General features: G+C 44.6%; 2 protein-coding genes across 10 annotated transcripts in view; one reads left to right on the top strand and one right to left on the bottom strand.

The window, feature by feature from the left end:
• The first annotated feature begins 289 nt into the window (after window positions 1-289).
• Window positions 290-9302, top strand: radx (RPA1 related single stranded DNA binding protein). Of its 5 annotated transcripts, none has more exons than XM_057054814.1 (16): window positions 290-1324; window positions 1671-1741; window positions 1826-2015; window positions 2562-2670; window positions 2764-2864; window positions 2932-3051; window positions 3135-3230; window positions 3305-3472; window positions 3812-3942; window positions 4007-4122; window positions 4192-4236; window positions 4312-4400; window positions 4480-4716; window positions 4932-5114; window positions 5211-5350; window positions 7084-9302. In XM_057054814.1, exons 1-16 carry the CDS (start codon window positions 745-747, stop codon window positions 7126-7128), a joined length of 2421 nt encoding a protein of 806 aa, XP_056910794.1. In that variant the 5' UTR covers window positions 290-744; the 3' UTR covers window positions 7129-9302. The 5 variants fall into 5 exon arrangements, with proteins under 5 accessions (XP_056910794.1, XP_056910791.1, XP_056910790.1 ...); XM_057054811.1 differs by having other exon boundaries at window positions 291-1324; window positions 1599-1741; window positions 4007-4126; window positions 4196-4236; XM_057054810.1 differs by having other exon boundaries at window positions 292-1324; window positions 1599-1741.
• npas2 (neuronal PAS domain protein 2) overlaps window positions 5701-11065 on the bottom strand; it is a 30260-nt gene continuing 24895 nt past the window's right edge. For all 5 annotated transcript variants that reach the window (XM_057054808.1, XM_057054805.1, XM_057054809.1 and 2 more), the window contains exons 19-22: window positions 9922-10109; window positions 9736-9828; window positions 9453-9663; window positions 5701-9106 (exon numbers count right to left, since the gene is read on the bottom strand). In XM_057054808.1, coding sequence (XP_056910788.1) covers window positions 8891-9106; window positions 9453-9663; window positions 9736-9828; window positions 9922-10109 — 708 coding nt within the window. In that variant the 3' untranslated portion in view covers window positions 5701-8890. The remainder of the gene's footprint in view (window positions 9107-9452; window positions 9664-9735; window positions 9829-9921; window positions 10110-11065) is intronic.

The following is an 11065-nucleotide window of genomic DNA, read 5'->3' as shown; positions in this document are numbered from 1 at the left end:
TTGTACTCTCATATTTAAACTACTTAGTTTTACTACTTAGTTATGTATAAATAAATGCAGCTAATTTCTGGCTTTATTTAAGCGATTTAATTTTTTCCCCCCATGTTACCAAGGTTTCCCTTTGCCCTTTTTTCTTGCGCCACCATGAGGCATTTTCCACACATCGTTTTTTTTTTTTTTTGTTTTAAATGTTATGGTTACTAAAATGACATTAAATTGATTTTATTTTTTAAATTGAAAAATTTGTTGTTGACGTCATCTAGTCTGCGCCGCCACAACTCAGCGCGGGATTTTAAAAATGTGATTTTTCTACGAAACCTAACCCTTCTTTGACAATGTTTAAGTCATGCAAATTCTCCATTTGGAATTGTGATAATTCATGGAACATTTACTTGACTGGATTTTTGTTTTGTCTTTCTGCGTTGTTATTTAAAAGAGCTGTGACGTAATCAAGTAGCACCCGCTTAATTTATATCAAATGAAGGAAGTTTACCGCCTTCCTGCCAAAACAATGACAACCATCACGTTTGAATGGTTTATGATTGCAGCATGAGCTCATTTCTATCCCAGAGAGTCTGTAGCATGTCTGAGTGAGTTTTAACAAGTGTTCGACAAGGCTCTTGTTGCTAGGGTTAGCTTTAGAAGTTTGTTAGCCGACAAGCTAACGAGTTGTTTTGTCAGAGCGGAAACAGAAGCAGAAAAGTTTACAAATAACTCAAACAGAATTTAAAAACAACAAACGCCATGGACGATTGTTCGTCCGAATCGTCTCTGGTGACTGCTGCTCCTCATGCCTCTTTTCTACAGAGGACATTGGAGCGCCTCTCCTCCACACAGTGCCTCCAGATCCGAGCAGAGGAAGCGGCTCCGGTAGCTGTCATCGCTCTGCAGAGGTATTTGTCAGAGAACGAAGCAGAGCAGCTCGACAGTTATGATGTGACCTTCACTGACGGAGTCTGGCGAGCCAAGTGCCTTCTCCACCCTGGCTTACACGATCTAGTGCACACCAACACCCTGAGGACTGGTGCCGATGTCTTCATCTCGCAGTGCTCTTATATTTACAACGAGAGGATGCTCGGACACGGTTACATCTGCATCGAGCAGCTCAGGTGTCAACCAGGGAGGTCTGTGGTCCTTCCTCAGATAAAGGATATTAGGTCCCTGCCTGTGCTGGTCAAACATGGCATGGAGAGGAGCGTGATGCTGCAGAGCGACGTCCCGCTTCAGGTGAGCCGCAAGCATTACCTGTCTCTATGGAACAACGACGACCCAGAGGGAGACATCTGGAGCCCCGGATACTCCTCACCTGAGCCCGTGCTGGACGGTGAGGGACTGCAGCGATTCCTCATCCTGCTGATTTATTTACTTCAACACTAACGAATAATGCTGCTTTCAAATCTACCCAACATGCCTGGCATGAGTGGAATATCACAAACACGGATTCAAATGAGTGCACACTGTTTCTCCACTCATTAATTCTTATTGTGTTTCTGAGACAAATGAGATAATCTCATATTTTTTCCCCTCTTCTCTTCTAAACACTTGCTGAGCTTACAAGACCTGTGGAAATAGTTTTGTCCATGGTTTCTTCCCAACAGTGTCCAAGATTACCCTTCTTTGTCACCTGGAGTCATTTTTTAAGCCTACCTGGAAATCTCTCCCTCTGTTAGTGAAAATAATTCACAAATCCAGATTACGCTATTATGGGAAGCATGGGCAAAAGATTGATTTCCCCTACCAGGTGAGATCAGAGTTTATGTTGTGCAGTTGTTTAGAGGTTCATTGTTGTTTAACTCTAATAATTTTATGCATGTCTGTTGTTCAGGCGTACTTTGAGGTTGCTGACCAGAGTGGGATAATGTCGCTCGTGCTTTGGAATGAACTCTGTCCAGAGTATTACCAGAAATTGAATGTCGGCACAGTGCTGTACCTTCAAAATTACACCCTGAAGCAGAGCTACTCAAATCGCTCCCACCCTCAAATGGACCACCACAGAATGAAGACCTTTAACTCTGGTATGTACACACCTAATATTAATCACACTATTCTCTACTTTATACGTGCAATCCTTTTTTAAGGCATCATCCACCCTAATTTAAGAATCCATTGTCTAACGTTTGTAAATCACCACTAGGTGGTGCTCAAGCGATAAAAATACTTTCTGGCTGGAAAATTGTTTGCAATATTGTACATAAATCATGATTTGGTGAGTAGAAACAGTTCAGCAGATTAATTGTGAGCTGTTTTTTGTTTGAACAGTGTACACAACATGACTAGGATGAAGGATGTGTGCCCTTAAGGGTTTCTGCTGCTGTAATATGGGTGTTTCCCATGACCAGCTGGACTGTGGCCTGTGGGCAGGCTATTTTATTGTGTTTTATGAACTATCTTCCAGTTAGGTTCTTGGGTTGGATGTCACCTCAGGTGCAGAATATTTGTATGTGTTTCAGGGTCCGCATCCTGTAGTCAGAAAGATTGGGAACAGATTCTCTAATGGAAACGTAATGATTTTTGATCATTTTACCAAATGAAAGCTTTGACATTATATGTTTCTTTCGAAGAAATTTGCCTGAATCCTCGCAACCCACCTTCATTCATCACTGTGATCTCACCAAAGCGCGTACTCCCTCAGTGGGGATTGCCTGAGGTTGCCTACCACTTTGTTACCAGGTAGTAAACTGAGCTTATTTCAACTTTTATCCCAACTCTATTTTGATGTTATACATCCTGTTCAAAAGCCACTTTGTGTCACGTGTCTGACAGGTCAGAGTTGGACAGTTTATCCAACAATGCTGCATGTGATGTCATTGGTTTGGTAACATATGTTGGTCGTATTGAAAGAGTCAAGAATAAAGCCACCAAAGGTAGGTAAAGCTCACGACTCAATTAGCGGTTGTGCTTGATGTCAATCTGACCGTATTGACGCTGCAGGTCCAGAGAAGTACTGGACGTATCGCTGGATCCATGCCGTAGATGGCACGTCTGATCACCCTTTTATCCTCGAGCTGTTTTCCTCTTCTCAGCCAGACATCTTCAATCATATATGCCCCAGTAAGTGACTGTAGCAGCTGTCTTGTGGGAGCTCTGCTGCCTCACTGGGAGCCTCTTTACTAACTTTATCATTGCTTCCTCAGTGACCTACCTGGTTTGTACCCAAATGAGAGTCTGTCAAGTGGACGGCTCACTCTCATACCTGACGAGCAGCTTTGAGACTGAGACGTTCATCACAGGTTTGGAGAGCTGCAACCAGAAGTGACCTGCGGATATGTGGTTACTGTACACTTCTGCTGTTCGGTCGTAACAGGTTACCACAAAGGTCAGCCATACGTGAGTGATCCGAAAGTGAAGAGCTTCATTCACTGGACCAAAACTCTGAAGGACAACGCTGTCCTTGAGAAGACCGCTGTTGGCGGTCATTACTATTACCCCCACCCGCCACAGAAGTGCCTCCAGGCAATGGCAGATTCCTCCGGTGAGGGGCAATAACATCAACTCTTTCCATTTCCTCATGAGCCAATTTTTTTTCCCTATATTTGACATGTGTCTAATCAAGTTCTGCTGTTTTGTCAATATAAATATCAACATAGCTCATTTATACTGCAAAATAGCCTGACAGACACTAATTATGAAACTGATCATCTGAAATCTAAAATGCCAACTAATAGCTGCTAATTAATTTAACACCAAGTACAGTTGATGATACGATCATGCTGCTAATTGCCCCCTCAGCAGGCATCTATCCTTCCACTCAGTTTTGGATTTCCAAGACGACCCACTCTGCTGCACTAACATCCTTGTGCTCCATCTTCAGCTCAGACTCTGCTGGTTGCTGTAGCTGACTTGAAGACGGAGATGGAGACCCTGCAGTACAGGGAGCATAAAAGATTTGCCATTCAGGGACAGATCTCTGCTGTGCGCTACACAGAGCTTCAAACAAGAGAGGTAATGGGAATGATTGGAACGCATCTTTTCAGAAGTGGTCACATGCAGCTTTGGGTTCCTGTAGGTTCCAGTTGTGCGTCATGGAGGTGATCCTCCCTCGAGCGCTGAACAGACAGCAAGGGCCAGTTTAACATCGCAATCTCATGAAAAAATCCCAGCCAAAAGAAGGATTCAGCTGAGGCAAGTCTTGGAAAATGCCAAATTCCATGAAATTTCTCATTCAAGGGACATGTTGAACGTGTTTTTCAGAGAGGTGACGCCGTCTGTTCAGCGTGATCACTCTCCAGCCAAACGGTAGAAAAAGGTTCACCTGATGGTTCCTCAGCGGTCCTCCCTGGTCGTTCTAAATTGTGGTCTCTCTTGTTGCAGGAAAGCAGAACTTCAGGAAGAACGAGACAGTGAATCTGATCCCGAACCCCTTCAAGACGCGGAACGTCGCCCACCTCTTCAGCTTGAAGGTGCCCCGCTCGCCTCTGCCTCTTCCCCCTGCCTTTTGCATTAAACTGCCACACTGACCTGCACGTGTGCTTCTGCCAGACTCGGATCTTTTATCCTGGGAAAGCAGCAGTTGGGAGAAGCAGCAAGAAGAGGTGACGGAGCATCTGTGTCAGGGCGGTCTGCACCGGGACAGCTTCCATCGGGGGTTCACATTAGACGATAAAGACGTCCTATTGCAGTGGAGTAACCTTCAGCCCGCACACTGGGCACCAGAACAGAGCCCTGACACCGTCCCACCCGCAGACTGTCCAGGATATTACCAAGTAACAATACTAGGTAAGGAAACACCCGCTGTGGCCGGTTCAAGGACGCAAGCCTCCGTTACAGCAAACACTGTAATGACTCTACCATCATGTTGGTACCAAACAGTTTTTATTTGAAACCAAAAGTTAAAAACGATGATCCTGTATGGGAACAACAAAGTTGGATTCAATATTATTTTCCAATGATTAGAGCAGCTTTAGAGCCCAGCTCCTCTGTGTTGTGCACAGGTATAAACAAGCAGATAGCTGTGGATGCTGCGTTTTTTCCCATCGTGAGCACAGCTGATCCCAGAGCTGTAGGCCTTCCTCAGGATCCCCATGGCAACACAATGCTGTCCAGCCTCTCGTCAGGCTTCCTCTGCCCTCTGAGTGACCCTGCCAGCACCAGTGACATGATACTCCCTGAGCCAGGTAGAAGACCCAGAGGTCAATCTTGACAGTAGAAATAATAAAGCTTCACGTTTAGTGTGACAAATAACGCTTTAGCGTCAATGTTTCTTTTCGCAGAGGAAGTCTTAGCAACTGCCAGAGAGCTGGAGGACGTGCACGTCGTGTGCATCCTAGACTTGTGTCACCTCGGGGTTGATCGGGTGGAAGTGGTGCTCAGCAGAGTGTACAGAGTGACCGAGCTGAGGCTCAACGAGGAGGTAAATAAGTGTTAACCTTCTGTGACTGTGGCCAGAAATGGCAACTAGTAATGAATTTATCTTTAGTTTTATAGGGACGAGTAATTTTAAACTGTCCTTATTTGCAGTTTCTAAACTCTGGTTAGCAGATATGTAAATATGAGTAGCACTGTTTATTCAAAGGGTTCTAACAGGAAAAAGATCAAAGCCAATATTTGCTGGATTTTCTCTGAATGGATGTGGTTCACACACCCTTTCACCTGCACGTCGCTGCTCATTAATGGCAGGGAACATTACAACGTGGAACACTCCCTCGCTAACATGTCTGAATAAACTTCTCCATATAAACAGTTTGCTCAGAATAACAAGGGTATGTTTAAAAATATTTATTTTTCATATATCTCACAATAGCCATATTGATTTATAAATAATTCAGTATAACAATTAATAGATATTAGATTGTAAACTTAATTTTTTTTTCCAAATTTATTTTAAAACAATATATTTTTAAAGCTTATTTTCATGGTAAATACAGAAAGAATACAAGCCAAACATGTGACTGTGCAACACCAACACAAAAAAAGCCTCACCTCCGCTAATAAGACACTTCATTATCTGTTACAAAATTACTTTAATTTTAAAATCATGTAACATACATATATCATCTATTAGACATATAAAATAAACACTATATAATATTTTTTGTTTTACATTCTATCATACAACATATTCAATGTCTTTTTTTTTTTTTCTGCACCAAAACTGCAGAAATGGCCGTGAAGCAGCCGCGGTGTTCATGTCTTTACACAGAGAGCGTTGATCCAAATGAAAGAAAAAAAAACAATCCCATGACGAAGAAAAGCATTCCGAAAGGTGAAGAAAGGTGCAGCAACTGTCAGGTAGAAAGCGGCGAGAGAGAAAAAAACCCAAACAAACGACGGTACCGTGACTTTTCGGACGCAGAACGCACCCAAACAGATGCAGAACGACTGGATCGTTCGAGGCTTGAAGCCACGTCTGGAACGCGAGCGACACCGTGACGACACGCTTGTGGACAAATGTGGAATCAAACCAACGTGGGAAGCTTCACAGTGACCGACGGGTCGATATTCAACGATTCCATTTCACAAAAACAAATAATCCTCTCGGCCTTTTGTCAGTAGTTGAAGTTAATGATGGAGAATAAAAAGAAAGTGTGTTTGGCACCTCAGAGTTACGGGCTGAACTGTTGCTACACTAAATATGGACGTACAGGAGGACGGGGGGAACTGCACACGTTTTAATGAAGATGTACAATTGCACTTTTGCTTAAAAGCTAATAGAGGTTGTTTATTTTTTTTTTGCGGGTTTTGGCCGAGTCCATACTCAGCGACAACTAGCAGCGATCCCGGAGTACAAAAGGTGTCCGAACTTCTGCCTCGAAAGAATTCTTCATTCGTTTCTTTCGTGATCAGAGTGAATTTACTGAACAGTTTCATATGTGTGGGGGAAACGAAGCCTCTTCACCACATTCCCATGTGAATCCTTGCAAACGCACTCGTCAGTCAACACGTTTGATACCTTCTCCAAAGAAAAGCTACTGCTGATATCAACGGCTGAAGGAATGTTCGGTCAGTTCATTACAAAAATACCACCGTATAATTTACACGGTACAATGGCTTATCATACACCTCTATATACATCATACATCTGTTGTCAAACATTTAAAACAGTATAAATTAACATTCTTTTTTTCAAATTGACATTGCACATAGGAACGTGTAAAGCGGCACTGGTGTCGACTCTTGGGTCCACTGTGAACAGCACCAGTCTCCAGTCTGAGACCGACCAGTTGAAAGTTCCACAGCGGCAGTTTTTTTGGGGGGGGGCTAAGGATGCAGCTTTACACCTAAAGAGTGCTCGTGAATTAAAATGTAAAGAAAAATGAACTGAATCTCAAGTCTTCTGCAGAGCAGCCCAGCGTGACTCTGATTGTCATTCATTTAAAGGGGGGGTGGGGGGGTATAAATGATTCCAACTGCTGGTCCATCTTCATCACTTCAGCCCCACGAGTGCAGTGACGAGTGCAGAAGCGCAGTTGGACATATCACAACCCCAAAATTAACACGTCTCAAAAAAAAAAAAAACCTCTCAAAGATTGTCATTCAAAAAGAATCAAATAAAAAGTCTGTTTATGGGATGATGCTTGAAATGACGTCCAATGTTATTTTTAATCACCGCAGCTGCATATTTACACACTGATTGCACTAAAGGTCAATAGAACTGGGAAATTCTCTAAATATCTCATTTAAAGAGGACAGAGGTGATTTCTCCCCCCTTGGAAATCATGAAATGATTACTAAGATTTTCTTGTCAGACGGTCAGTAAAGTAAATAGATGAGCAGAGTGTAATAAACAGGATTAACACTGTTAACACGGCCCAGTCGATCGGATCAAGACATCGAGTTTTGACCAACTAAATGAACGTCTCTCACTCAATACAAGAACTTTCATCTCGTATTGAACTAGTTCCTGATTCCATCCTTTTAAATCTCTCTGCAATAAATAAACATTAAATGTTTCCATCAGGGTTTGAGATATATATATATATATAAATCTATATGTGTGTGTGTAATCTGTTATTACAAATCTAGCTTTTCTGTTGAATTCTGACAAGTCTGATGCAGAAAATAATAAGTTATGACCTAAGAAAATACATCTTTGTATTCCAAACGGACCTGAGCTGGATTTTTAAAGCCGTAATCAGACCCAACCAAAGTGACCCGAGGACGTAGCGTGGGTAAAGGCACTAGTTTTCCTGCTCAGCCGGCTTCACATTTGTTTTTGCCATTCCTGGTGGGATAGCTGCAGCCAGCACCCCCTTCTTCAGATTGAGGCTTTAAAAATCGAGAAAGACCTTTCCAATAATTATAGAATCCCCCCGCCCCAAAAGCTTCCAGTGTCGATTCTCATCAAACCTGACTGTTTTTGATATGATGGCCATCAGGTCCCTGTTTTGACCTTTTCTTTCTGCAGGTTAATTACTGTTAGGGTTATGGGGGCAAAAACCACGGACGCCCGCAGCCAACTGTGACACCAGTCACCTGGGTGTAGAGTGGACAGGGGTGTCGAAAGCCATTGTTAGTAGAATATCAACTGACAGAAAGAGAAATATTCTACTTTTGCTTAGGAGGATGTGCTAAAGTGCAAAACACATGCTAAGAAGTTAAGTCAATGTTAGGTGAAAATCATCTTTTCTTCTCCACAGCTTTGATGATCCGCTTGTTCCGACGGTCGACGCGATTGGCGGCCGAGGTGACGCGGGCTGGCGATGAAGGTCCAGCCCTTCCTTTGATCACCACAGGCGACGGCAGGCCACTGAATCCTCCGATCGGGGCCCTCATTCCGGTGACTCCTGCACTGGTGCTTTACATCAACAGTGAAGCCACTGGAGCAAGTTTTCCACACTTCCAGCATTCCCGCCCCAGAAGCTGGAGTCGAGCTTGACTTCCTAATGCCACGGCGTGCTGCCGCCAACACGGCAGCAGCGGATGCCTCAGTGCTCCACCAGGGTCCACAGCACTATCGAGTCAACATATTCCGGAAGTCCGCAACGCTGCCCGTCTGGTTTTGGGAATGTTGGTACTGCCGTGGTTGCAGGTGCACCTGTTGCTGCTGCGCTTGGGGCACTTGCTGTGTTTGGGGCTGCTGCTGAATGTATCCCACAGTGCTTTGCTGCGGGACATTAGTGTGTAAGAATGTCGATGTGGTCCCACCGTGTAAAAGCCCTTGATTCATCTGTGGAGGGAAACAAAGGGAATGTGAATTCATCCCTGGAGCCATTAGACTGAAGTCTCTCCTGAAGCTGCCGATCAATCACAGCATTTACACAAAGTGGCGCTTAGAGCTCATCTGGCTTCATCTTCACACCTGCGTTCTTTAATATTAAACATGTCGATGCAATACAAAGAGGCAATAAAGTGATTCCCTTCAATAGTGTTGAAATATTCCCGAAAGGCCGACAGAGCGGAACATTTGGACCAGCGAGGTCGGCATGAAACCCAATACAAGACTAAAAACAGTGTAAATGTTTGTCTTTTACCCATATGAACCTAAATTGTAAGTATTTCAGCTATTGACCCACCTGAAAGAACTGCTGCGGCTGCTGCAGCTGCAGGGAGTGGTGGGAAGCCTGAGGCTGTGTGTGGTAGGCAGAGTGGGACTGGTTGGTGATGAAGCTGTTGTGTGGGATCATTATCGGGGACGTGAAGACCGGCGAGGGCACCAGGACGGCGTTGCAGTTGACCTGCTGCATGGAAAACGAAGGCGCGATGATCTGCTGCTCCAACGTGTATCTGAAGGTGAAAGAAGGGACGGTTCAGACCCGTGGGTGCACGTGCACGTGTCTCTCTACGGGGGGTACCTACATGCTTTGAGAGATTCCCATGTTGCACTGGGAAGGCTGTGAGGTGACGTTGCTGGTGGGGACCAGAGTCTGCATTGGCTGGTTGAGGAGCATCCTGCGGGAAATTAAGGAATCAGGAATTAATACTTTTACTCAGGGTAGTACTCTAGTACTCGGGTATTTCTGTTTCCCAGCATGCAGTGCTCACCGCAACTGCCCATCTTGGGTGAACTCGTCGTCTATGTGTCTTTGGTTTGTGTCCTGCAGAGATCTGGTGTTGGTCTGGGAGAGCATCATGGGGTTACTGTAGAAGGGCATCGTCAGACTCAGGTTAGTCTGAACGGGCTTGGTTACTGTTGATTGTGCCTGCGCGCTCCTCGCAACCCTCTGCTGGACCTGCGAGGAAAACAAAGCCCTGCAGTGACAATCCGGTAAACGGGCACACTGATGTAATCCAGTCCTGCTGGAAAACCACATCATTACTGCCAGCACCAGCGGGCCCAAACTGCACAGCATGAGACGCTGTGAGCAGCGAGCTGCCGCCCCACGCTGTGGTGTTTCTGTCTCTCGTTAAATAAACGGCCTCCTGTTGTGTCGTTTAGGCGGCGAGTCGTTAGCTGCTGATGACGGAAGGTAATTTAATTCCGCGGCACTCTCTCAACACCAGAGTGGAGCTTTTTAAGACGGCACACGGGTGCATCTCAATAAATAGGAATATTGTCATTCTTTAACTATTGATGATTATGTGTTACAGCAAATGAAAACCTATAATTTAATGTCTCCGAAAACATGAATATTTTGGAAAAGTTCAATACTGGTGTCACGATCTAGTCCACCAATCATATTAGTGTTTCTGGTGGACTGGACTACATATGGGTCACGAGGAGAACTGCTGACTGGACAGTTGTCCAGGAGACGATCACTGACACCGTGCACGAGGAGGGCAAGACACAAAAGGTCACTGCTAAAAAGGCCGGCTGTCGTCAGGGGGCTGTATCCGAGCACACTCGTGGAAAGTCAGGGGTTCCCAGGCAGTGATGGTGTTGGGAACCCTGTCACCTGCTGGTGTTGGTGCACGGCGTTTTATCAGGTCCGAGGTCAGCGCAGCTGTTTGCCGGCCCATTTTAGAGACCTCCCTTCTGTTAACCAGCTGATTTCATTTTCCAGCAGGATCTGGTGCCTTTTAGATTTCTTTGTGACGTTCAAGTCTTCTGAGACGCCAAATGCTGGGTTTTCATTTGCTGTAAGCTATAAAGGTAACACTAGCCTGTGTGTAAAAGCATCCATGAGTCTCTCTTTTTGACAGGAATTAGTGAAATAAATCCACTATTTTGATGACATCATAATTACTG

Source organism: Takifugu flavidus, chromosome 14 (assembly GCF_003711565.1).
Source record: "Takifugu flavidus isolate HTHZ2018 chromosome 14, ASM371156v2, whole genome shotgun sequence".
In the NCBI taxonomy this organism is placed as follows: domain Eukaryota; kingdom Metazoa; phylum Chordata; class Actinopteri; order Tetraodontiformes; family Tetraodontidae; genus Takifugu; species Takifugu flavidus.
Note: the sequence above shows the minus strand (reverse complement) of the source record. Positions and strands in the feature narration are given on the sequence as shown.